At 46.7% G+C, this 25776-nt stretch overlaps 1 protein-coding gene across 3 annotated transcripts; it reads left to right on the forward strand.

Moving 5' to 3' along the window:
* Positions 1-509: 509 nt before the first annotated feature.
* Positions 510-24277, forward strand: LOC146978559 (adhesion G protein-coupled receptor B1-like). Of its 3 annotated transcripts, none has more exons than XM_085791318.1 (32): positions 510-1034; positions 4109-5003; positions 6023-6172; positions 6285-6383; positions 6486-6629; positions 7045-7209; positions 8270-8434; positions 8560-8724; positions 8839-8940; positions 9053-9159; positions 9257-9451; positions 9591-9659; positions 10790-10898; positions 11387-11530; positions 11636-11705; positions 11920-12022; positions 12518-12561; positions 14585-14711; positions 18358-18461; positions 18596-18698; positions 18826-18976; positions 19110-19179; positions 19269-19335; positions 19454-19539; positions 19711-19882; positions 20018-20113; positions 20229-20268; positions 20460-21082; positions 21196-21231; positions 21353-21457; positions 21711-21761; positions 22005-24277. In XM_085791318.1, the coding sequence occupies exons 2-32, from the start codon at positions 4304-4306 to the stop codon at positions 22200-22202; spliced, it is 4560 nt and encodes a 1519-aa protein (XP_085647444.1). In that variant the 5' UTR covers positions 510-1034; positions 4109-4303; the 3' UTR covers positions 22203-24277. The 3 variants fall into 3 exon arrangements, with proteins under 3 accessions (XP_085647444.1, XP_085647445.1, XP_085647446.1); XM_085791319.1 differs by having other exon boundaries at positions 20232-20268; XM_085791320.1 differs by lacking the exon at positions 21711-21761.
* Positions 24278-25776: the final 1499 nt, after the last annotated feature.

Here is a 25776-nt window from a genome sequence, read left to right on the forward strand (position 1 = left end):
GCCTTATTATAATGGCATATCATGATGAGTATCATCCTATATCACCACGCCGTCATGGATCTACTGGATCACAGGCTGTGGTGTTTTGCCGCTGGAGACAACTCGTCCCTTCACTTTTCATTCATGCTCATCGATTCCGTTGATCCTCTTTCCGGTACCTTTGGCTCTGCGCTCATATCTGCGTAGTTCGCTTGTTCCTAATCGTTTGTCTCCGTCTCTCTGCACAGATCCCTCCCTTTCTCTCCAGGCTCCAGCTCCCTCCCTCTCTCCATCCTCCGTGCGCGCATGCTGACACAGTCCCTCTCACACTTCCACGCGCACTCTGCAGCGCGCGCGCTCTCTTTACACACACATACACGCGTCTCTTCCCCCGCACACGCTCCTCCTCCCTCCTCCCTCCCGTCTTGGTGCTGTCTCATTCACTTCATCCACGCACTGACTCCCAACTTGAGGCAGGAGAGGAGGGGGGGCGGGGTTGGATATATACCACCGCGAGCAGGCCACAAGCTACACTCAGACTGGATCCACTTGCAGTGCAAAGACCACAAGCAAGAAGACTCCGAAGCCGGGAGTAGAAGTACCAACATTTTTCCTGGAGCTTAGAAAGAAAAGACAAGCGAGACCACAGCGTTTGGTTCTGCGGACTGTCTGCTGGAGCTCCGACACTCAACGAATTCGTCACTCCGCTATTCCCCAGTTTTCTCTGGACATAGCATCTAAATAAGTTGGTAGTAAACTCTTTGGAGTTTGGTTAGAGTCACTTAAATTTTTCTTTGCTTGTGAGAGTGGACTGCACTGGAACTTGGGATCGACCCCCCGGGGTCCTGCTTGGACCTGGCGCATCCTTTCAGCGGTTCTTTACACATAACTGCGAAAGTTTCGGCCAGAGCGCAGATCTGAAGACTTCCCGAGTCGAGTCAAGAGTTTTTGAGATCAACTCAGCAGCTGCTGCCCCGAGCCCGGCGATCCAGACACCTGGGCGAGAGGACAGAGAGCCACTGACTGACAAGACTCCCGAGAAGACGCACTTCCAGGTGAGCAGAGGGAAAGAGATAGCACCGTGCTGTTTGGTTTCTGTTTGTGTGGAGCCATGTGTTGATTGATGGACGGAGCATCCAGAGTGAGGATGGAGTGATGTGTGTGAGTGTTTCGATGCAGCTTCTGACTTTGTCTGTTTAAACTGTTTCTCAGTGAAGTTTCATCTGTTGAACTGTTCTCTGCTTTTGTTCTTGTCTCATGTTTCCTATCATTTCTAATGTCTATTCCTCTGATAGATGTTTGTTTTATTTGAACTTGCTGCTTGTAATAAGTTACTGTAGTGGTGCTGATGAGAGGATGGGGACTATCATCAGCAGCAGCAGCAGCAGCAGCAGCAGCAGCTGGGTCTCCAGTAACAGGTTGCTCAGTAGAACTTACTGGAAGTTTTTTATGTGCTCATATGGTTCAGATTGCAGATAGGTTAAGGTGTGGCCGTGGAAGCTGTTACAGTAAAGTAGCACAATGCAAATTCACTAAGTGTTTTGCAGTAATCTCTTAAACCTCAGTTAGGAATGACAGTCTGCTTTAATCTACTTGCAAAACAGACAGCCTGGATTTTATTTGCTCTGCTTGTGTAATTGTTCTCAAAGAAAAGGACTCCTTCACATCACAGATTTAGTTCAGATCAGTTCATTTCAATGCCTGGCATGTTAACAGCGTTGCCCGTCTGCAGGATTGTAATTAAACCCACTTGAATCTGAACAAACACACAGAGTCTGAAAGAACTTGGTCCCTGGACGCCGAGGAGATCATGTCAGCAATCTGCGGGGCCACTTGTTTACTTTTGCTGTGTTTGCTGTCACAAGGAACAAAAGCTACCGAAAGCGGTCCAGTTTCTTGCACACGTGTGCAAGTGCTCGCCACCTGCACAGGGGTGGAAAATAAAGGCGCGAGCAATTTGCGGATGGAGAGTGACTTGTAATGGCTGGTAGAATTGGCTTTTCTCAAGTTTGCCTCAGAAGAGAGCAAGTTGCAAAGAAAAGAATCAGGTCAGGGAAATTGTGATTGCCTGTCTGGTTTTCTCTATCTATTGCAGTCACACATACACAAGGTAAAAGAAAATGTATCATTCAGTTATGGGTGAAATTTGTCTTGTCAGTCTGGCTGGAAATGATAAGACTTGCAGGTGCATCACCAGCTTTTTCACAGCTCTGCAGTGTTGTGGTACAAATGACTTAAACCTCAGGGCAGCTGTCACATCTCATCAACTGTCTGCACATGTCTTGTTGCTTCATGTTGCAGTACAGCTTCTCTTGGTTTTCTATCTGCGTAATGACACAGCCTACTACAAAACTGTGCATGCTGGCATAAACAGAGCATGATGTGGCTGATGATAATTTTTTGCAGTTCCTCGCTGTTTTTCACACTGATCTGCAAAAAATAAACCCCGTCGCCATAACAACAAACAGCCTGCTCCGTTTTGCAGATATAGTTGTTGACGACAGCAAATTTACAAAAAAACAGGAGAAGGGACAGAAGGGTTGGTGAGGGGGGGACAAAAAAAAGAGAAAAAGAAAAAGAGGGCGAGGTGGGGAAAAAAAAGAGCAACACAGACTCCTGAGTTTTCCTACGACAGCTGGACCGCTTTCTTTTCACTGTGTGCCTCATCAGATGCCCATTCATGGAGCTTCCGGTTGTTGGGAGGCGGGAGAGAGGCACCCACCCACACAAAGCAGAGGTCTTTGCTGTGTGTTGCTCACAGAGAGGAGAGAGAGGAGAGGAGAGGAGAGGGAGGGAGAGCGATGTGAAAGAGATGTGAGGAACGTAATTATGAGTTCTCTGCCTCTGAAAAGTGCAGGTGCTTCTCTAAGTGAGTAGCGGCTTAGGCATCAATTGTGCCGCTGTGTCGCTGCACTGCCCCATCTTATAGGATTAACCCCTCGGTCACATACGGAAAATACAGGTTTTTTACTGACAAATCTGAAACATCACCTTAAGTTTCCTTCTTGCAGACTTTATCCAGTTTCTGATGATGTCTTATGTGTCGTAGTTTCACAGGATGATGTCCTTGGTCTGCACTACTGACAGTAATAAGTGACAAAAGGAAGAAGAAGTAGAAAAGCCTGCGAGGGCTGAAGAATAGCCCTGAATTTCTATAAAAGATGTTGCTCAGCAACAGTATTTCCTCCTCTCGTCTGAGCTCCAAGGAGCATCCCCTGTCATTTTTGCAAGTCCAGTCGACCACAGAGACCCTGATATTGACCCTGTGCTGTTTCGCCCAAGCAGGTGCATGGTCAGTCAGTGGCACAGGTCAGCGTGCAGTCTGCAGAAAGCTTGTTTGCAAAATGAGTTGCAAAGAAAAAGATTAATTAAAGACAAATTTAAGAATATTGTGAAAGCTTCATTTAAATGCATGTAACCTCTCTGCAGGAGACACATTCATGATCTGTGTTTTAATGATTTCAAGTTTCAAATCTGCATGCATCTTTATTAAACATGCGTGCATTTGCGTTAATATGCAAGGCTGACTCTCCTCTGTCACTCCTAGGAGCATGACTGACATGTATGCTCTGGTATGTAATGCAGTGTTTGAGATGCCGCAGCAGTGTACGTAATCACACTTTGCCACGGACTCACACCCAACCATTTCTCTTGTTTACCACTCAACAGGAGGAGTGCATTGTAGAAATAACGGAACTAATAAGCGTCTGTGGTTGCCCATGGCAATGCTTCTATGGACGTCAGACTGACGCACACGATTCGCAGTTCAGTTCAGTGTGTGGGAGGAAAGAGCAAGGGCTTGGAGATACCAGCCTGCTGTGAAGGACTGTAATTGCAGTACTAGAGCAATTATGTCCCAAAGAACTGGGCATTTTAGATCACTGAATCTGCCCTGCAGCACTGTGATAGTGATCACAGGCAAATCCCTGATGCACAAATATCAGTACAACAGTGTCTTTAATTAAAATGCATTTCATGAATATTCTAGGAAAAAAAGCCTCTCATTTGGAGACCGCTCTTTTCCTGCATACTGATATATGATGTGTTTTTTTTTGTAATCATTTAAATGTTGGAACAAACTGACAGATTTTTTTTTTTTTGCTCTTTTTCATCCCCTGTTTCTCTGCAGCTCCCTCATTGATAGACACATGACAGATTGTCTGTAGTGCTGAAACCTACAATTCTGCAGAGGGGTTGTGAAGATAAGTCAGAAGATCTGAAGCAAGTGCAGTAACTTGCAACAAGAAATCAAAGAAAAAACAACCTGGTGAAACCAGCGATCGAAGAATCTACAACACCAACATCGTCCATCTAAGCCGACCCAATGGCGTGGTCAGCTCTTACCGGCCCCTGTGTGGCCCTCGTCCTGCTCTTCTTCGGTTTGACCTCCTGCACTCCCTCCGGCCCGGCCTCCGCCACCTGCGCCACCCTGGAACAGAGTCGCTTCTTCGGCGTGTTCTCCTCTACGACCACGCTGCCCTCCTCGCCGTGCTCCTGGACCCTGCAGAACCCCGACCCTCGCCGCTACAACGTCTACATGAAAATCACCAAGCCCACCGACTCCTGCGTGCCCCGCCAGATCAGGACCTTCCAGTTCGACTCCTTCATCGAGACCTCCCGCACCTACCTGGGCATGGAGAGCTTCGACGAGGTGGTCCGGCTGTGCGACGCTTCGACCACCGTCACCTACCTGGAGTCGAGCAAGCAGTTCCTGCAGATCCGCAAGGTGGCGCCGAGGAACGAGCTGGAGATGGCCAATGCCGAGGGTGTCAGCGAGTTCAAGGCCGAGTTTCTGGTCGTGGGGAAGAGGAACCCGAGCATGCCCGCCTGCCAGATGCTGTGCCAGTGGTTGGAGAAGTGCCTGTCCAGCAGCACCCATGATTACCCCTGTGGCATCATGAACACCCCCTGCCAGTGCTGGGAGGCCCCCAAGAGGAAACCAGGAAGCTGCTACAGAGGCGGTGTCTACGTTGAGAAATGCCTTCCCGTCCCCAGAGACAACGGACGCGACGCTGAGATCATCAGTAAGTTTCTAATGCATTTGTTTTCTGTTTTTTTTCTCGCCTCACTCTCCTCCAGAGTAAACTCAAAATCTGACATAAAAACAAAAAAGATCCTAGAAGTTCATCCAAACACCTCACCTCAGAAGAAGTAAACAAAAGCAACGTGTTCCCACATGTTTGTTGGTGGCCTACCTGCCTTGTTAGACTGTTTATTAAGTTGGGGGGGCGGGGGGTCATGTTCTCCAAGGTCCCACAGCTCTGCAGGCCGTGTCCAGCCCTGCTGTTACACAGTGTTTGTGTCTTAAGAGCTGCTGAGGGTAATGATCCCCGCCTGTGGAGCAGGAGCAGGAGGATGTGCACCTTGCCACCACAGAGTAATGAGAAGTAAATCAAAGGTGTTAGAGATTCGACCGGTGCACATTAAGTGGCAGAACCCCCCGAGCTGCACATATCACTCAGCTCTGTCCATTTTGCCTGAGGTGAGGTGGGCATGTTGGGGTTTCAACGCTTGGCAGAGAGTTGTGGTTTCAGGGAGGGAGATAGAGGGCATGTTTGTGTGTTGTGCTGGGCTGGGCTGGGCTGGGCGGGGGGGGGGGGGTTAGAGAGAGGAGCACAAAGACCTCACAGTCAGCTAGCGGCGGAAATCGAAGTGCACTTCTGGTCGTCATAGCAACCCGCCTGTCTGTCTGTCAGCCTGCCTCATCCACCGTCGGTTCACACGGTGAGGGTGGTTAAAAGCGAACAATCACCATTTCAAATGAAACATCTATCGGAGCGAGCGCTCGGCTCTGCTCACAAAGAAGCGTCCTTGCTCATTCTCCACACATAAAACAAATATTACTCACTCACTTCCTGCTCTTACATAGGAAGTTTTTACAAAGCAAGCATTTGATTGACTCACCACCTCTGCACAGTTCTTGCACATGAAAAAAGTTTTTACACAACAACCCTAATTTTTTAACAAGATTACCATAATTTAATTCTCTGCTAGTTTCCACCTGTGCTCAATACCATTGTTTCTCCTGTCGTCCTTTTTGCAGAGGGCTGGGCTACTTGGGGCCGCTGGTCCGTATGCAGCCAGGAATGTGGTGGCGGAGTCCAGGTGCGCAGCCGAGCTTGCCAGCCCGAGGACACAGTGTGCGAGGGAACAGTTGAGGAAGGACGGGCCTGCAACCCCCAGCCTTGCATTGGTAAGCCTCCCTGTCATTTTTTAAGGCATTCATCAGGAGAGGGGGGGAAGCAAGTGGCTGCAGGTGGCTCGGATGCAATGCAATAATCATGCAATTTTAAAAATCCTCTCAGGTAAGGAACGCAACAGGAGCCAGGGCCTGCGTGCAATCATTGGTATGAAGAAGGACAACACTGATGAGTCCAACCGTGGAGTTGTTGCAACACAGACAGGTGAGACAGGAATTGACACTTTATATACACTATAGACTATGGAGTAGTTAGGAATCAATAATTGAGTTGGATCATCTAAAATTCATGCTTCCTCCACTGTAGATGCCAAGGCCGATGAGTGGTCCTCCTGGAGTTCATGCTCAGTCACCTGCGGGGAGGGGTCTCAGGGCCGCACCCGTGTCTGCACCACCTGCACCGGATCCCTGCGCGAGAACCGACCCTGCAACAACACAATGGTCTGCCCCGGTGAGTGGCTCCTTCCTAGCACCGCACTTGGCCCCTTGTTGAAGTGCACAATAGATGTAAAAGGCCATTATCTCTAAACAGTCTCCATTTGTGCAGAATCAGTCAAAGAGGAGTAGATGCAGAAAAGCAGACAAGAGGGGGGAAGAGAGGCATTTTGAGCTTTCACACTCTGAGATTTTGATTGTGGGGAAAAGAGGCTGCAATTCAGTATTGAGTAATGTTCCCTAATAGTTTTGCTCTTACTGGGATTGTGTGGAGGACTGCTCCCCCTAGTGGAGCCTTTACAAAACATCTCTGCAGCACCACAGCCTATGAAACCTCAAATGGAGTCACAATACCTGTTGCACCTTTTTGAGAGAAAAAAAAAACAAATACAACCTCCTTCCTCAAACTTTATCTGTTTCTGTATTAATAGTGGACGGTACTTGGGAAGAGTGGACCCCCTGGAGCTTGTGCTCATCCACATGTGGCCGTGGATTCCGCGAGCGCACCCGCACATGCAAGCCCCCTCAGAACGGAGGACAGCCTTGCGAGGGCCCCGAGAAACAGACAAAGTACTGCAACATCGCCGTCTGCCCCGGTGAGTCAGCTCACTTTTATTTTCATAGCTGGAATGTACGATATAAAAGGAAAGGAAAAGATTATAACAGTTGTTTCTTTTATGAATCACTCTAATCATCTGCTACCACACTTAAAAATCCATGACAACTGACTCCGGCTGTGATATTTGATCCTTCAGTTAACTGATTCATGTAAGAGCTAATTAGACCCCTTATCGGCATCTGCACTGTGATAAACAGCAACTGCAGTGGCAGGTTGGCATCTGACGCATCCACACAATAAAAGCCTCTGCGGGTATTAGTCAGTAGCTTTATGATAACTGTCAGTGACTCACACTGTGCTCATGGTCACTCAGTGTATCAGGAGCTTTTGTTCCTTCCTATTTAACCACCTACTCTTGTGCTGACAGGATTTAATGCAGTTTGGAGTCACAGCTCCAACTTTTTCTTACCAGCTTATCATTAATCACACAGGTGCTGTGGGTTTAAAAAAGTGAGTCCTTTGTTGCAGTTGCATGTTAACAGCAGCAGATGGCTCTAGGCACCACAGCAATTACTGCCAGTGTCTGACAAACAGGATGGGCTGTTAGGCAAAGTCATTATTGAGATGATTACATATTTCATTTGATAGTGAAAGGCTTAGGGAATTAAGCCATGCTTTAATGGTCTATTAAGCGGGATGGAAATTTTATTTTTTGACCAATCTAAGTTTTTAAGACTGCACTTTTTTTGATCTATTTTAGAAGGCAATATTTAATAGGAATTGTGATTAGATTTTTTTTTTTTCTATTTCAAAAGTGTTTAATCTCTCAAAGCTGCTCCTCTACCAAATCTAATGTCCATAATGAGATGAGCTTGGTTTTAGTTTTTAAGTTCAGTGGATGCAGGGAGGTTGAGAGGCACATACACTCATTCTCCAACTTTCTTTTTCACTTCAACTCAGCTAAAGTAGGTCATGTGAAATGTTAATAGCATCAGTGAGTGAGTGTGCCGTGATGCCTGTGGCCTGAGGGGTCTGTCTCGTCCTTGTGCCCGGCTGTAACTAATGTCCTGCCTGCACGCTCCTCTGCTTCCCTCTAGTGGATGGAAACTGGAACGAATGGTCTGCCTGGAGTGAGTGCTCATCTTCCTGCTCCAACGGCACCAGGCAGAGGACACGCGAGTGCAACGGGCCCTCCTACGGCGGCTCCGAGTGCCACGGCAGCTGGAAAGAGTCGGCCAACTGCTTCCTGAAAGAATGCCCCGGTAAAGACTACAAATAAATAAGAAGCTGTATTTGCAGATTCACAAAACACTCAGATCCAATTAATTAAAACATAAATGACATATCAATCGGCCAGAAATCATGGTGTAAAATTGTGTCTTTTTAGTTGATGGACGCTGGCACGCATGGACCTCATGGGGCAGCTGCAGCAAGACTTGCGGAGGAGGCAATCAGCAGAGGCAGAGAGTGTGTGAGGGACCTTTCTTCGGTGGAGAACCTTGCCCCGGTGACAAGGGAGAGCAGAGGCGTTGCAATGAGAAGAGATGCCCTGGTTAGTGAGTCAATGGATAATGATTGTGGATAGCCTCTCTGTCCTGTACTTACAGTCCAATTAGCAAATAGATTAGTCATCATCACATCATGCATTCTTCCTGTAACCTTTCAGAGCCCCATGAGATCTGCCCTGAGCAGAACACTGGAGATATTGTGTGGAAGAAAACCCCCGCTGGAGACATGGCTGCCATTGCTTGCCCCTCTGATGCCTCAGGTACAGTTGGTAGTGAAGATAGTGATGTGCTCCACTTGGATATGTTTAATTTATCTTTGTGCTTTATTATGCATGTCATGCCAACTCCAAGTATCCCTCTTGTCACGAACAGGTCTGATTCTGCGCCGGTGCACCCTGGACGCTGTAGGTCTCGCCTCCTGGGAGAATCCAACTCACATCAAGTGCGTCTCTGAGAGCTATGACAACATCCAGAAACTGGTAAGATGCTGAAAATGACTCCTAATTTCACAGTGGTGTAGTCAAAACCAGCATGTCGGAGAGTCAGATTATAACTTCTCGACTCTGCGCTCTGCAGTCCAGGGAACACATCTCCAAAGCGCAGACCGGGCAGAGCGTTGACGGGGTCGCCGAGGTGATTTCACGCCTGAGGTTTTCCTCTGATGAAGGGGCCAAGTACAGCGGCGACCTCATGGCCATCATGGAGATCCTGAAGAACACCACTGAACTGTACAAGGGAACCAGGGAGAAACTGAGCAACGCCGATGTGGCGGTAAGACGAGATCTTGAAATGTGCTACATATTTAAAAATAATATCAGCCTTTCTCGTGCCCGTCTGGTCAAAAATAACTTCTAATTAAGATGGATTTGGTATCTTCTTAACACCTCTGCTTCCATTTAATGATCTGCAGAACTACGTCCAGACCATCAGCAACTTGCTGAAGGAGGAACATCGTGACAAATGGGAGGAGGCACAGCTGGTACGTGATAAGAGGGTGTTTGTGTGAGATGGGGGGAGAGAATAAGTCTGTCATGTTAATGTTCTTGTGGTGAGTATGAGTGTGTGAGTGGGACAAATGTGGGGAGAGAGTTTTTGGGGCATGTAGGCTATGAGATGTAGGTGTGAAAGGTATGAAAATGAGGAGTGGGTGTAGAGTATCAGTGCTCTTGATTAACACTTTTTACCCGCCCAAGCACTGGATTTGAATACAATAATGATATGACGTCAAACACTAAATGGACCCCCGGACTACACAATTATAAGTATTATATGAAAAGCCTAGGGGCTGATTCATCATCTATCACTACTTAGTTTTCTTTCAAATTAATTCCAAAGTTATTATTTCAGGACTTTGTCTTGTTTGACCACCTGTTGATAAATTGCACCCCACTTTCATGGCACTCTCTCCCTGTTCCTGCTGAAGTGAGTGATGAAACAGCTCCTACTCATCAGACTTTCCCTGAGAAAAATTGACAAACAAAAGGCTTCCACTGCGGAGCGCAATCACATGTTTGTGCACAAATTGGAAACGGGATATTGAAATAGCGAGGCCGCGGCGGCCGGGGAGGGAGGTGCGGACGCTCAAAAGGTGAAGAGAGAGGCTGAGTCAAGGAGAGTCACTTACGCCCACTTTGCAATCTGTGAGCCTCAACATGCCATCTTACATACTGATGGCAGTTGTAAGGGGAACGCAGACAGCACATCGCATAGAAACTCACGCGCACACACACACACCTTGCGCCCACATCACTGCAGTTCTGCGTCAGAGACACGCAAGTCAGGCAGCCCTCCCTTCCTCTGAGCGAGTGGGAGAGGACAAAAAAACCTGAGTATGAATCAACAGTCTGCCCATTTATGGCCTTAAGGAAGTTCTGAGGTTGCATAGCAGCAAGAGATTTTTTTTTTCTTCTCCACGCCAATACTCAGAGCTCTGCAATAATAAGCACAAACTGGACTGACACGAGAATAGGAAATCTAGATATGGACATGCAGGCAATAAAACGTGCACAGTGAAACCCACTGGTTAGTTGCAAATAAAGAAACTAAATGAATGTGCATCCTCCATACTTTCCCTCTTTCTAAATGTCTCCTTGCTTGTGTTGTTTCTAGATGGGTGTGAGCATTAAGGAGTTCTTCCGGCTGGTCGAGGACTTTGTGAACATGATGGGCACCCAGATGAGCGGCTTCCAGGACATTTATGAAGTCACCGAGAATTTCGGTGAGCCTTCATCATTTCCTCTTCCAGCTGCTCTCTGCCCGCGTCCAGTCGGGATGATTTGTCCTTTCTTGCAGCCAAGAGAGTGCATCAATCTCAATCTGGCCTCTGAATCCATGACTCCATGCAAGCGGCTAGCAGAAAGCATCAGTTATCACTCAACGCTGACAGTGTGTCGAGCCCATCGGCTATACCGTATCGCTCCCGAGTTCTTGTGCATCCAATCATGAGCATATTTCTCAGAACACACAACACAAACTTATCAATCTGTCAAAGAGTAACTGTACATTTCACACTGGGTCTGTTTTGGCTCAGTGAAGGTGACATTCGGGCTGGAGTCAGTGGATGATGACTACTCTAGTTGGACACACATGACGCATGAATCAAAAGTGTCCTTGGCAGCGTTTTGACACTTGTGTAGAAGTAGATGACCTCTTAAAGTGCTGTTCACCGACTAAACATGTCTCTCTCAATCTCTGACCCTCCTTTAGTGCTGAGCATCCACAAGCGCCCGGCAACTACAAACTCCAACTTCACCTTCCCTCTGAAGGGCTGGAGGGGCATGTTGGACTGGGTCAGGACCTCCGAGGAGAAGATCTCAGTTTCACGTGATGCTCTGTCCATCAAACAGTCTGGTAAGAGCAAATTAAATGTAAATGTGCTCTTTTTTTTATTATCAGTAGATCAACCTGTATTCAGTCTTATGAATTTGAGTCTAAGAGGCATTTTTCTCTTCACAGATGGCAACGAAGCCTTTGTGACTGGAATCGTCCTCTACAGAAACCTCGCCTCCGTTCTGTCCTTCCAGAGGTAATATCAATTTTCTCTGCTTTTGTGCGTATGAACCCGGCCTCCCATGAAATACATTTTGCAGTCACAAGATGGCAGTCCTTGCTGAAAAACTCATCCCTCCTACATACATACACACCGTCTCGTCTCTCAGCACGAGGCCTTAGAGGGAGCCAACATCACCTTGACCATGTTTATTCTGCTGTTGACGCTCTCATTTCCTCTTCCTCCTCAGTAACAACACCCTGCTCAACTCCAAGGTGGTGTCGGTGATCGTCAACCCCACCACGTCTCTCCTGCCATCCCCCATCGAGATCGAGTTCCCCCACCTCCACAATGTAAGTCCCTAATGATTACTCAGTTTAATGGAGCCTTATGGGAAGAAATATATCACCCCCCCCCACCACCACCACCACCACACCTCTGGGTGTTTGCCCACCGCAGTGCACAGAGCCTGACATTTTGTTGACATTTGCAGTGCCACCGTGACTTTCCCACATACTTGTTGTCGGTCGAAAACCTGGCAAAGATTAACAGAGTAACCAAACGGTCAGTTAGTGATGATGATGATGATGATGATAACGATGACGATAATGAGAGATCACGCGCAGTAAATAAGTCGTCGCAAGCTGACGAGAAGCTGTTTTTAGTTTAGTGCATCTATTACGTGGGAGGGCGGCTGAGAAATGTGGGCAGGTGGCCGGCAGCAAGCTGTTGCATCTCACACGTTTCGTTCCGTAGTACAGTGTCCCCAACCTACACGTTTTTACTTTTTTTTTCTACAGAGATTCCTCACACTGACTTCTCCATCTGCCTCTCTTTCTCCTTTGCAGGGCACCATGGACGAGACGTGCCTCTCATGGGACGAGAGTGAAACGTAAGTGTTGACTACACTTAGTTTTTTTTTAGTTCTGTAAGATGTGCGCTTGCTCTACATCTCTTTTCCAGTCCTGGGTTTGTCCGACACTCAGCTCAGCCTCATTTCTTAGTCATTTGTGACAAGGGGGACAGAGCGATGCCACAACATGTTGGCCCGTCTCTCCCGGGGCCAGAGGCAGGCAGGCTTCACTCAACTGTCTGACATACTTAACCGAATGACACGCAGACTTTAGGAATTGACAGCGCTACTGATTGTAGCTGAGTGACACTTCACTGCGATCTAATGACCCCCTGCGTTGCTTATAGGACATCCAGGAGAGAGGAAAAGACACAAACACTTCATCCCTATAGGTCACAGCACAGAGTTTCAATCTAAAGACAATGACAGCTCTCCCTCCCCTCCCTCTCGTCCCCTCATGTTCGTACGTCCCTGCCACAGCTAATGGCTCTATGGCGCTTGGGAGTTTTTAAAGACGCTTACGTGCATTTGAATGACTTATGAAAGCAGCTCCTGGTGGCCTGGCCTGGATCAATCAGCCCCAGGCCACACTCTGCCCTCCTGAAGAATACACAGGTGCACCATTTGCATTTAGATAGATTTGTACACTTGTAGAGGATGAAAACGCACCTACACCCAGACACACACACACACACATACGGACACACACAAGCCTTAACAACCAGAGTTGAAGCATAAGCAAAAGCAAAAATGAATCGAAGGAGAAAATGTAATTAACTCATATACTTTCGGAGGGAGGGCAATGTGCCTCTGGTCAAATTAGATTCATTTTTGACAGCGGATGTGATTAATGGCAGGATAGAAGCAGTGGAAATGGCAGAGGAGGAAGCTCGGGCTGAGGGCAGAGTTTGGGGTCAATGCTTGTTTTTCAGAGCTGCATATGTCTGAGACGAGCATCCTGATCACAGGAAGTAGTCGATTATCTCCCCCTGCCATTCAGCTTGAAGCAGAAGGACACAGATAGAACAAGAGGGGAAGAAACACGCTGCATCACACGACGTCGCCACACAACATTTAACCCATCTGCATGATGTGACAACCTGCACGCTGTGCGCATTAAACTGTGCAGCCAAGCCTACTTGGATGCTCCCTCTGTAGCAGGCGGCTTTTTACCCCTTGGCTACGATGCCCCCCCTTTGTGCCCACCACCAGCCAGTCGGAGCTTGGAGGTGCTGCTCGTTGCCTTAACCTCCTCTGTGCTCTCTGGCATCTGCTGCCTGTGCTGCTCACACACACACAAGGCATGATCTTGATTTGTTCTGCTTGAGCCTCAGAACAAGATCTGAAACGATGCAACGCTGCAGGTCCAGTGATTCGTAGAAGTTGATCTGGACTCGTTGTTTGAAAGATGGCTCTCATTATGAAAGAAGCACTCGTTATTGATTTCACTCTCTGTTTGCAGTGTAATTAATTGCTTTGTGTGTGTGCTCAGACTTAGCACTTAGCAAGAGGAACAAATACTGCACATATATTAAGCAAATAAATGCACTCATTTGATGCACACACACACATGCACACAAATCTAATCATAATCCAGGTGGTTCTCACATCCTTGAGGAGAGGGAACACACTGTCCTTTGTCTCAGTGCACTGGCCAAGTGTTGCCACCAATCTTGTGTGTCTACTGTCTACTAACCAACCATAACAAGTAATGATACAGATAATGTTAATAATGAGATGTATGAAGGCCAATCATCTTTGCACAGATGGCTTTTAATCACGTGCAATCATCAAAGAGATGCAACTCATCAACTAATGTTCTTTAAATTACTATCTATTGATCACAGAACTAATATATCAGGGTTTAAATGTTATATTATAAAATGTGAAAACTATTAATTGGGGATATTTAAAATTCTAATGAGATATGATTATCATAAGCAGGGATGTTTTCAATCAAGGGGGGGGGGGATCTATTGTGTGACATTCACATGAGAGATTAGTCAGATCTCTCCTCTCCTAACCCGTCGTTGCTTTTTTTTCTCTCTCCTTCCCTGTGCAGTTCCTCTCTGCTCGGGTCTTGGTCTGCTCGGAGCTGCAGATCGGTCGCCGTTCATTCATTCAGAACCAAATGCGTGTGTGACAGCCCCTCCACCTTCGCCATTTTAGCGCGCATCAACTTCGACTCGGTAAGTCTCCACCGTCTCTTCTCAGATCCGAGCTTGTCTTGTATGTTTTTAGCGACCACATCTTGAAAATATTTGCTGTAATGTAATGTCTGTCTGTGTGTGTGTGAATGCGGTGCAGTGGAAAACGTATTAGCAGCCTACTTGTTGTTTTTTTCTGTGGCTGCTGCTGCCGGAGCCTCTTTGTCTCCGTGCAGGTGCCGCTGATCGGAGAATTATGCAGCCTACCTGTTTTGTTTTTTTTCTCCTTATGATTATTAAAATCACTGAGTGGAAATAACCGAGCAACGTGTTGATATGCATTTAGCGTTTAAAAGTGAAATCATTCAGATGTGCATTATTGCATTGCATTGCTGCACGTCGGTTTGTGCACGAGTGCGTCAATTTGATGCTCATTTGCTTGCAATCAGCTGCATAATTGAGAAAAATACAAATTAAGCCTGTATTGCAGCAGTGAGGAGCAGGTTTGCAGGCGCGTGCACGACGATGAAGAAACATTGATTTTTACTTATCAATCACTTTTCCTGATCATCGTGTAGCCTTTTCATCTCCGATTATGCAGGATTTTTTTTTTCTTTTTCTGAATTCGTGCATGTTTATCATAAGTATACAGAGTTAGTGCAGTGTTGAGGGGGGGTCTGGGGGTCTGGCGCGCACCGGATGCTTTCGCTTACCGAAATCTGACATTACGCATTGTTGTATTTCATGCGCAAAAGACAATGTGTAAAAAAAAAAAAAAAAAAAATTCCCCTGTAGACTGTGTTGCCTCTAAGGCTGCTCGCTCTCCAGTTGCCTTGGTAACGGCTTCTGCAGGCAAACTCGCCCTGTGTGATTTCTGATAGCCCTAACTGAGATGCTGAAGGAAACACACACACACATGCACCAAGATCCCACCTCCCTCCCTCCCTCTCCTCTCCTCTCCTCTCCAAACAACCCCCTAGGACAGAGGAAATTGTCCATCTGACTGCAGCTGCACACACACACACACACACACACACACACACACACACACAATCAACAGATGTTTATCATCTGGGGGAAACATATAGTTCCAATGCACATTAAGTTAATCCCCTCCCTTTTTTGTTTATTGTGCAGGCAAAACAGATTAGGAATTTGGACTGCAGTGTTTTTCTGCTGCTACACCGATTCAGCCCCGTCCTCCACTTTTCTTCTCTCTCTCTCTCTCTCTCTCTCTCTCTCTGTCTCTCTGTCTCTCTCTCTCTCTCTCTCCAACCTGTTGTTTACATCCTAGATTTGATTTGTCTTGCCGTTGCCAGTCTGAACAGCGCCGCCCATATTTGTTATAGGCTGCACATACCTCCTCTCTAAAAAAAGGCAGCTGCGCCAATCATCCCGTCTGCCAATATCTCTGAATTCTCGATTACATCCACTGCCCCCCCCCGCCCCCCCTTCCTCCTCCTCCTTTTCTTCCTCCTCCTTTTCCTCGTCCTCCTCCTCCTCCTTCCTCTTCGGCCACAGCAGCTAGAGTCTGAAAATGCCAGAGAGGGTGGACCAATGAGAGACAGACGTCTGGTCATGCATTGAAGCCCCCCCACCCCCACCCCTCTCCTCTCCCTCCTCCTCCCTCCTCCCGCCTCTCCATCCATCCTTTGATGTGAGCTGTGGACATTTTCAATAACATCTTCCTGCGAGCCATACAAGGAACACCAGCAAGCAGCGAGATGCAGAGGGAAGGGAGATGTGGGGGGGTGGGGGGGGGCAAGCCAGCCAGATACCGCAGTGTGTTAGCTTTCATTCAGCATGGTCCGAGTTCAAGGCTCCTGTAGCATCATGTGTGTCTGAAACATGACGGGCGGCCCAGGGGGAGCAGCCCACATCGTTATTACCACACATGCCCTTGACCACTGGGTAGGCAGCCATTAAAGAAGAATATGAATAGTGAAGGGTCTCTTCCCCTTTAGTCGCTTCAGATTTGCTCCAAATTAGCACACGTGATTTAGTCAAGGACAGACAGAAGACATGCCTCATATTTAGGTCAAACTGGCTGTCTGGATTTCACTCAGAGACCCATGGTGCAAGCGTCAACCCAGATAGAGAAACTGGGAAGAGAGGGAACAGAACACACTGTATCACCCGCTCTGTATATTTATATATATATATATATATAATTTTTTTTTTTAATCCCCTTCCCCTAGATATGTTAAAGGCCGAAACAAAAAGACAGCTCACCACTCTATCTGCCATCTGTTTCGGGGCGCTTCTGATGTAGTTGGCTAGATTTTGAAACAAATTTGCCACACTAAATTAGTCTTTGGCTGCCATCGGCCGGCCTTCACCAGCTGTGCTGTGATATCAGTGGAGTCTATGTGGGGCATACGTGCGTCGAAGAGGATGGAGAGGAACGATCCTTCAAGGCTCAGCATTGTTCCATTTAAATTCGGAGACGCTATCAACAGTGGCAGAAGTATTAGAAGCCATGCTTCACATACGCTTGCTATATAAGAATTTATGGCCGTCATAAATCAAACGAAGGCCAAAGCGGTGTCTATGTCTTTCCCCTCTATCTGTGCTAATTTGATACCTGCAGATTTATTATATTTCAGCGCGTTCTCTCTCTCTCTCACCTATTTCCCCCTCCGGACTCATTATCAAAAAATATAATCACACCATTTGCCAATGAGGACTTCATCATCCATAGCCCAAACAACTGTAATCCACCTCACACACTCTGCGGCGTTGACACCTTCATCAGGGGTGTTAGATTAAACTCGAGACCTTATTAAAGACACTACAGTAGGTGCGAGACAAAAGATTATCAACGCAGTAGAGCCGCACAATCAGCTGCGAGGAGGGGGGAGTTGTAGGTGTGTAATTCATGCAGCGACATCTCAAAGAGCCAAGATTTGTGTGTGCAGCAGTGACCTGTCAGCGAGCAGCAGGGAAGACGACGGAGCAAAAAAAAAAAAGAACAATCCCGTCTCTGTTCCCTCCACCAGAGGTTCGGTGCCAGGGCCGTTTGAAACACGGGACGGTCGCCGCCGCTGGCAGTGGCAGGCGCTAAGCTGCTGTCAGAGATCAGAAGGGGCAGGTGGCGGCAGATTAATGCACAGGTGATAATGGTCCACCTGTTCACTCCTGCAGGGATGAGCAAGGAGCCGCCGGCTGGCACAACACGCAGTGTCAATGGTGGTGGGAAAAAAAAAAGATGAGCTCAGGATGTCTGTCAATGAGGAGAAGGTTGTTGTATCAGCTCGGACTAATGACTGAATACACCAACCCCCTCTTAACTGCCCCTGGGACTTCAATAACCCCCTCTCCGTCCTCCGTGCTTAGTGGATGGAGATATATGTGCAGCATCCTCCGCGCCTCATTTGCTGACTCCAAAGCTCAATGGAGAAACGCAGTGACCCTGACCGTTTGTTTTAGTTCGCCGCTCCATCTTTCTGACACGTTCACCTTGGGGTCACCTTGCCTCAACCGTGGCCTGATTGTGCCATTCAACTGTTTGCCTACGGGGAGCTGTCTGCTATTCCAGATAGCGCGCAACCCAGAGGCTCCACTAGTGTGTGTGTCTGTGTGTGTGTGTGTGGATCTCAGTGCTGGTTTCCCCCTCTCTGCATGAATATGCGTGAGTGTTCGTAATCAGCTCTAAAGAGGCATGTTGGCTCTTGTCTCCTCTCTGTAGATGATGGACAAGGCACTGCTCCCGTCCGTGACTCTCATCGTTGGCTGTGGGGTCTCCTCTCTCACCCTGCTGCTCCTCATCATCATCTATGTCTCCGTGTGGAAGTAAGTAACCCTAACCTTCTACGAGCAGAACTCTGGCCGTGTCGGGCCTCAGACTACATACGATGTGTGCTGCTCTACCGCTCCTCATCCCCTCAACTCACTCTCATTGTTTCCCCCCTTTTCCAAAACTCCAGGTACATCCGCTCCGAGCGCTCCGTGATCCTCATCAACTTCTGCCTCTCCATTATCTGCTCCAATGCTCTCATTCTCGTCGGACAAACTCAGGCTCGCAACAAGGTAAGGCGCTCCTCTATCCGATCCTCCTAACCTCTTGCTTTTAAAACCTCACCGCTTTGGGGGACTGACACAGATTTCTCATCTTTCCTCTCTTCCTTATCTCTCCCTCCTGGTCGCTCTCCCACAGGTGGTGTGCACTCTCGTAGCCGCTTTCCTGCACTTCTTTTTCCTCTCCTCTTTCTGCTGGGTGCTGACAGAAGCTTGGCAGTCCTACATGGCTGTCACTGGTCGTCTGCGCAACCGCATCATCCGCAAGCGCTTCTTGTGCTTGGGTTGGGGTAAGAGCTGCTGCCTTTAGGTTTTTCCTCTTTGCTCGTTTTTTTTCTGTCCTTCTCTTCTTCTTCTTTTTTCTTATTTCTTTATTCTAAATCTTACGCCTTCCTTTTTTTTTTTGCATTTTCTATCTTACAGGCCTTCCTGCACTGGTGGTGGCTGTGTCAGTGGGATTCACAAAGGCTAAGGGATACGGCACCGTCAACTAGTGAGTCTCAGCCTGCTGCTTCTGCTCCTTCACCACTTTCCTCCTCCCATAGCTCAAGCATTAATATTCTCCGTCCTTTGTTTTTGTAGCTGCTGGCTGTCTCTTGAGGGCGGACTCCTCTACTCCTTTGTTGGCCCTGCTGCAGCTGTTGTTTTGGTGAGTATTTTGACTTTGACTCCCTGGTCCGTCACAATACATTGTTTTTTAAATGCATTACCCATTATTGCATTGTCTAATCCGTGTTTTTGTTTTTTTTTCTTCTTCCTCCAAACAGGTGAATATGGTCATTGGTATTCTGGTCTTCAACAAGCTGGTGTCCAAGGACGGCATCACCGACGTGAAGCTGAAGGAGAGAGCTGGGTAGGTCTCATCGATCGCCTCTGAACACCAGAATATTGCGCTTATCACTCCAATCAGTCCCATTACAGGTGTATTGATGATGTGCTTTGATATCAAGGCTCGCAATCAAACAAGAGGAGGGAACAGAGCCTGTATGAATGTCTAACCCGTGGTTTGTGTCTCACCCTGCAGGGCCTCACTGTGGAGCTCCTGTGTGGTTTTGCCTCTGTTGGCCCTCACCTGGATGTCTGCCGTCCTGGCCATTACCGACCGCCGCTCCGCGCTCTTCCAGATCCTCTTTGCCGTGTTCGACTCTCTGGAGGGTTTCATCATCGTCATGGTACACTGCATCCTGCGTAGAGAGGTAAGAAAAAAACAGTTAGACAAGATAAAGTAATGGCAATTAAAGCAAAAAGGAAAGTTGTTTCTTTAGTTGGTTGTCTTTATGAGGGTACATGAGAGATGTTTTGAACTTTCTTTCTCCACCTGCTTCAATTAGGTTCAGGAAGCTGTAAAGTGCAGAGTAGTTGACCGCAAGGACGATGGGAATGGAGACTCTGGCAGTTCCCTTCACAATGGCCACACCCAGCATACGGTAAATTTCTTGGCTTATTGCCTTTTTAATGTCTTGAGTGCCTCTTGCATTTTACCCCTAAATTGATATGTGCATACATTAAGCACTGATAGAACATCTTTTATTCTTTTATCAGCAGTCTGATAACGAAAAGGACGGAGACCAGAGCAGACAAGGTAAGCCCCTTTTTAAATCAGCTTTTTCTTGCCCTTAACCATTTTTCCATTTGCATTTTAAATTTCTGTGAGCCTTGCACTTAAAACATCTGATCATGCATAAAGGGAGAGTGTGTTTATTGAACCAATATTTTAGACGTGGCATGGTTCTTGATCATTTTTTTAAACTCTCTTACCGTCTTTCCTCCAAGGAATGAAGAGCTCCTCTGAAGAGAAGATGCCCCCTCCTCAGCTGCCTCTTCCCATGGGCTCCAACTTCCACACCCTGCCATCCAACCCCAGCAAGAGCCACATGCAGGCCGTTCCCGAGTACTCCAGCCACACCCTCACCCTGAAGAGGGAGAAGAGCCGGCTGGCGGGAGGAGTCGACCCATCCTGCGGGAAACCCGTGTACGTCTGCGAGGGGGAACTCTTCAAGCAGCTGGATGCCGATCTCGCCCGGGCTCAGGCCGAGGGCAGCCTCTCCGACGGCAGCGGCTACGTCCTCATGCCCAACACCACCTCCACCCTGAGGTCCAAGCCTAAAGACGACCCCACCAAATACAACATCAGCGTGGAGCAGCTCCCTCAGGCCAGACTCATGCACCTCGGTGGGCCCTTCGCCGAGCCTCAGGCCGCCTTCGGGATGAAGTCCATCCCTCCCGACCAGGTCAGCGTGTCGTACTCGGAGAGAGACTCGCCCATCCAGAACATCCACAACATGTCCAGCGAGTCTCACATCACCCACAGCAGCCTGGAGAACACCTTCGAGTCTATGAACTCCATGATGTCCAAGAGCGAGACCATCTCCACCCTGTCCATGAGCTCCTTGGAGGTAAGAAAGATGGATAAGCACCACTTCTTGCACAACATTTGCTGAAAGAATTCTTATGTGATATTACCAATATTGATCTCAAACTAAACCAAATGTATTCGTCTTTTTTGCAGAGACAGAAATCCCGTTATGCCGAGTTGGACTTCGAGGTAAATATTGTTTGGATCCTTTCTAGTCTAGATATTATAAATAACATTTGATAAATATAAATGGTTGATCATTTTCCATAATTTTTGGGAGTAAATCGTTTTTTTTCTTTGCTTTCTGTAGAAAATTATGCACACAAAGAAACGCCACCAGAACATGTTCCAGGACCTGAACAGGAAGATGCATCACGCTGAGAAAGACAGAGAGTCTCCTGCCTCTGACAGCAAGGTAACACATCATGATAATAAGTTCATCCTCCATTTCCACGGAACATTTATTTCCAGAAAAAGCTAAAAAAAAAAAAAAAAAAAAAAAGGATACATCTTAAAAAATGAAAAAGAAAACAGAGGCAATTCTACTGCTAAAAAAAATATGACCCTCTAAAACAACCAGTGATATGTGTATTGAACTATGGTTGTCGTTACCTTGAGGTCATTTGAATAAGGATGTATTTTCTTCCTTCCCTCCTTCCTTCTTACAGTCTGTGAGATGGAGTGTGTCCTCAGGAGGAAGTGACAAAACGAACCACAGCGTGAGTGTTTATATACAACCTCACACAAATTTACTGCCTATAGATGAGACACACCATCAGATCATATTACACTTGCCTCCAGGAGGAATAATTTCCCCCCTGAATGACAATATGACTTTCATTATTAGAAAATCACATTTCGATGTAATGAGGTCCATTTCATTTTTGATTAAATCAGGAATTGCTCAGGGCTTAATGAGTGACACCAAGCGCTCACGTGGCTCCTCTTTTGTGCTTCAACAGGACAAACAACAGGCTCCAATGGAGAGGCCATGGGAAGGAGTCCGGGGAATACCGCAGTCCCCCCCTGCATGGGTACGCAAAGACCTGGAGCCCCTAGCCGCCTCGCCTCTGGAGCTGCACTCTGTGGATTGGGAGAAAACCAGCACCACCATCCCTCTTGTGGGGCAGGACATCATTGACCTGCAGACGGAGGTCTGAGGAGGAGGAGGGGGGCTAGCGAAGCCACCTGATTTCACCTCGGTTACCTCTTTGGTTTGAGAAAGAGATCCTTAAATGGATAGAGTAGAGAAAACCAAGAAAGGGAGGGAGTGAGAAAGTAGGTCCCAGAATCTATGTCTTCAAACCCTCAGCCAGAGCAGGAATGAGGGGAGGGAGAAGGAGGGGATGGAAGAGTGGAGGTGGTGTTGATGGGATGTTTAATGTAGCTTCTCTGTGTGGACTTAAGGCATCTCTCTAAGGCAGAGTGCTCCGAAGGGTAAAGGCAGGGTTAGTGGAGCGATCAGTGGTTTCCATGGACCAGGACTGGCTGTGGTTCCATTAGTGCTTCACCCCCCGGGAGTTTACCAAACCCCCCCCCCCCCTTCGGCCTGGGTCCAGAAGATGTGGTCGACATGTCTGTGCTTCTTTTTTCCTTCAACTCGACTTTGGAGAAAAATTTAATAATACTAAAAACGGTGTGCGTCCTCCCTGCTTCTCGGGAGGAACAACCGGAACTCTTGGCCGGTTCTCTACCGGCCAAGTTACCTTCCAGAATAGGACAAGGCACGAGAGCATAAAGGGACCAGTCTCATGTTTGGAGTCCAACACTCTGCACTTTGCTAGATGGGCGCACACATTTTTTGGTTTGGTGCCGTGTTCTTTTTACTTTAGTTGAGGTTTGTGTGTTTATTTGTTCTGCTTCATACCTGGAACTGCTTCAACAGAACTGAATATGAGACTCTGTACTGAGAAAATAACTCCTACTCCTACTGGAGAACAGGCTTAATCATGCTAATAGTGCTTTTCACTGCTGTTTACCACCATGGTTATTATTATTCTGATGATACTTGTCAGTATTATGATTATTATTATGATTATTATTGTCATTATTGAGTTTATAGCCTATGTTTACTTTTTTTTAATTCCCCTCATGACTGTCAGGCACAAGTTTTATTGTTTTTGTTTTTTTACTGAGACATAAAACATTAGGCTAGAAGAAAAAAAAAGATCCAGTGCATCTGTAACATGTTCTGAGCCCATATGAACTGCATTGGGACAAACATACTGAGTGGTGATGGAGGTGGCGATTAGTTGTTGTGCAACGCGTCCTGGTTTTTTCCAGTATTCTGCTTCGATACCAAAACACCAGCACCAGGATGAACACAGACTCTCACACAGGAAGAGCAGTGCACTCTGGGGAGCGCTGGGTGGAAATGTTAAGGGAGGGGAGGGGTCATTGTACCTCGTCCCTCCCGCCCGACTCCGACTCTCAGCTGGCACAAGATGCAGGCTCTTCCATGTCGCGTATATGGATTCAAGGGGTCAGCGAGACCTTTCATCATCGCCCTTTTGTTTCTCAGCCTTGCAGGACTCTTGGACAGAGCAGAGGCTCCTGGCGCTGATGTGACTTCCAGTGCAGCGTCGGGTCCTCGAGACTTCAACACATTTGTGTTTTCAGCCATCAGTGTGAAATAGTGCAATATGATGGGTGCTTGATGCTCAAGCAAGACTGATACTAGAATTTAGGCAGATTTTTCTTACCAATGTTTAGAAAAAAACCTTTTATACCACCTTCCTCATATTTACAGAGCATATAGATGCTTTATGAGAATATTGTATTAGTAATTCAAGGAATTTATTCGCTAGAGATTTGTTAGCACAAGACTCCATATTTGGAGCTGTGACAGGTAGATACTTGTAATTCTATACGGCAAACATTATATAGAATGAATGATAGCCTATGAATATCTCCAAACTGTGCTTCAGGATATTTGTTATTACTCTCCGCTGTACAGCGATGGGTAATAGAACCTCATGTCTTCTGTAACTGTGTGTTTTTGATAACCTTGTCAGTAACTCAACAGTATGTAATACCAGCCAATTCCCCCGTCCCTTTGAATTCCTCTGTCCTGCCCGACTCATACCTCGAGTTACTTGTATTGAAAAATCCCATTTGTATCCTCTTGTCACTACTTAGTTTTTTATGTTCTGTTTTACCTTCTGTAAATGTGCAGTTTTCACAGCACAAAATGAATGTGACTTATTTCTAATAAAAACACATCTATATTACATGACGTATGCAGTGTTCAGTTTTTAGCACATTGTAATGATGAAATACATATTTTAATCTCATGTTCTTTTTCAATAATCAGATTCAGAACAAGTGAACAAACAACAACTCCTGCTGAGTCAAATTGGCGTGTTGTCTGACAGCAACATCTAAACGCCAGAACAGAACAGAAAGTTCAAAAGTGAGACACAACAACAATATGAGAGAGAGAAAGTGAGACAGAACAGGAGGAAATGGATTTTGAACTCCTGCCACATTAAAGCCTCTGGCAAACACGCCACTCTAAATATAGACATGATTTGCAGGTACGAAGAAAAAAACAACAACCAATCTCTTAAGATGATAAAAAAGCAATTCTCCTCTGTTCTATTTTCACGCTTTGCAAAGAGGCGGAATCATTACAAAGAAAAAGAGATCTGTGAAGTTGAGTAATGAGAAAACAAACACATTTGACAGGGGCCAGAATATGACTGACCTCTTTAAAAATAGGAAATGTTCTCGACCGTTTAAATTTAGTTTTTGCCTACTTCGTCTGCAGTATTCGTCCGCTTTCTCTCCTCTCCATAATCAGTTTTCTGTTCTGTGTTTTTAATTGAAGCAGTGTGCTGTAATTCTGCTGCCAGGCAAAAGCAATCGCAGATTTACACCATCCATTTGTTGAGCTCTGCTCATTCTGTGAGGGTCAGCTGGGGAGCAGGCTGATTCCCAAGCTGTAGGTGCCACCGTTCACAGCATATCATGTTTATTACCACATGACGTGATCTGCACCATTTTCCTGGTGGTGCTCGGAAACATCTTCTTTTTTTTTTTTGCTTCGTGCTAATTTATTTTTACACCAAAAGTCGTCCGTGCAATGTCTGCACAGTCTGTTCATGAAAATTCAGAGCGATGACGTTAGTGCCAATTTTGTAGTGTCTGAAATCTAATTCCAAACTGTAGTATATGTATCACTGTCTGAGGCCACTTATTATTTGTATCTCTTTCATGCCATGATGCAGGTAGTTACAAAAAAAGGACAGTGACAGCTCATATTTAGAAACAAATACATAAAAAAACAAACTCTGATGCACCCCTCAGGTTTCATCATGATACACAACTACAGGCAATGACACACACTCACATCCTGCAGACCTGTGTACTTAATGCAGCTGTAAAGAAAACCAAGACTATTGCAGATCACTGACAACGCTACGGATACAGCCTCTTACTCCTCATCAGCTCTAAACAAATCAATCCAATCAAAATTACAATAATTAGTATATGCAGATCCAGTGTGTGTGTGTGTGTGTGTGTGTGTGTGTGAGAGAGAGAGAGAGAGAGAGAGAGAGAGAGAAACACAGTTCCAGTGCTAATAACATCCTGAGGCTGTCAATGACTCCCCCTCCTAGCCTAATCCAATCTCCAACACACACTCACACATACACACACTCATCTCAACCCCCCTCCATGCCTCCCAACATGAAATCGAGTATCAATTAACACCTTGCTGGCAATAACAGCAAG

Source organism: Trachurus japonicus, chromosome 11, assembly GCF_045865225.1.
Source record: "Trachurus japonicus isolate A0001 chromosome 11, Traja_1.0".
Lineage (NCBI taxonomy): Eukaryota > Metazoa > Chordata > Actinopteri > Carangiformes > Carangidae > Trachurus > Trachurus japonicus.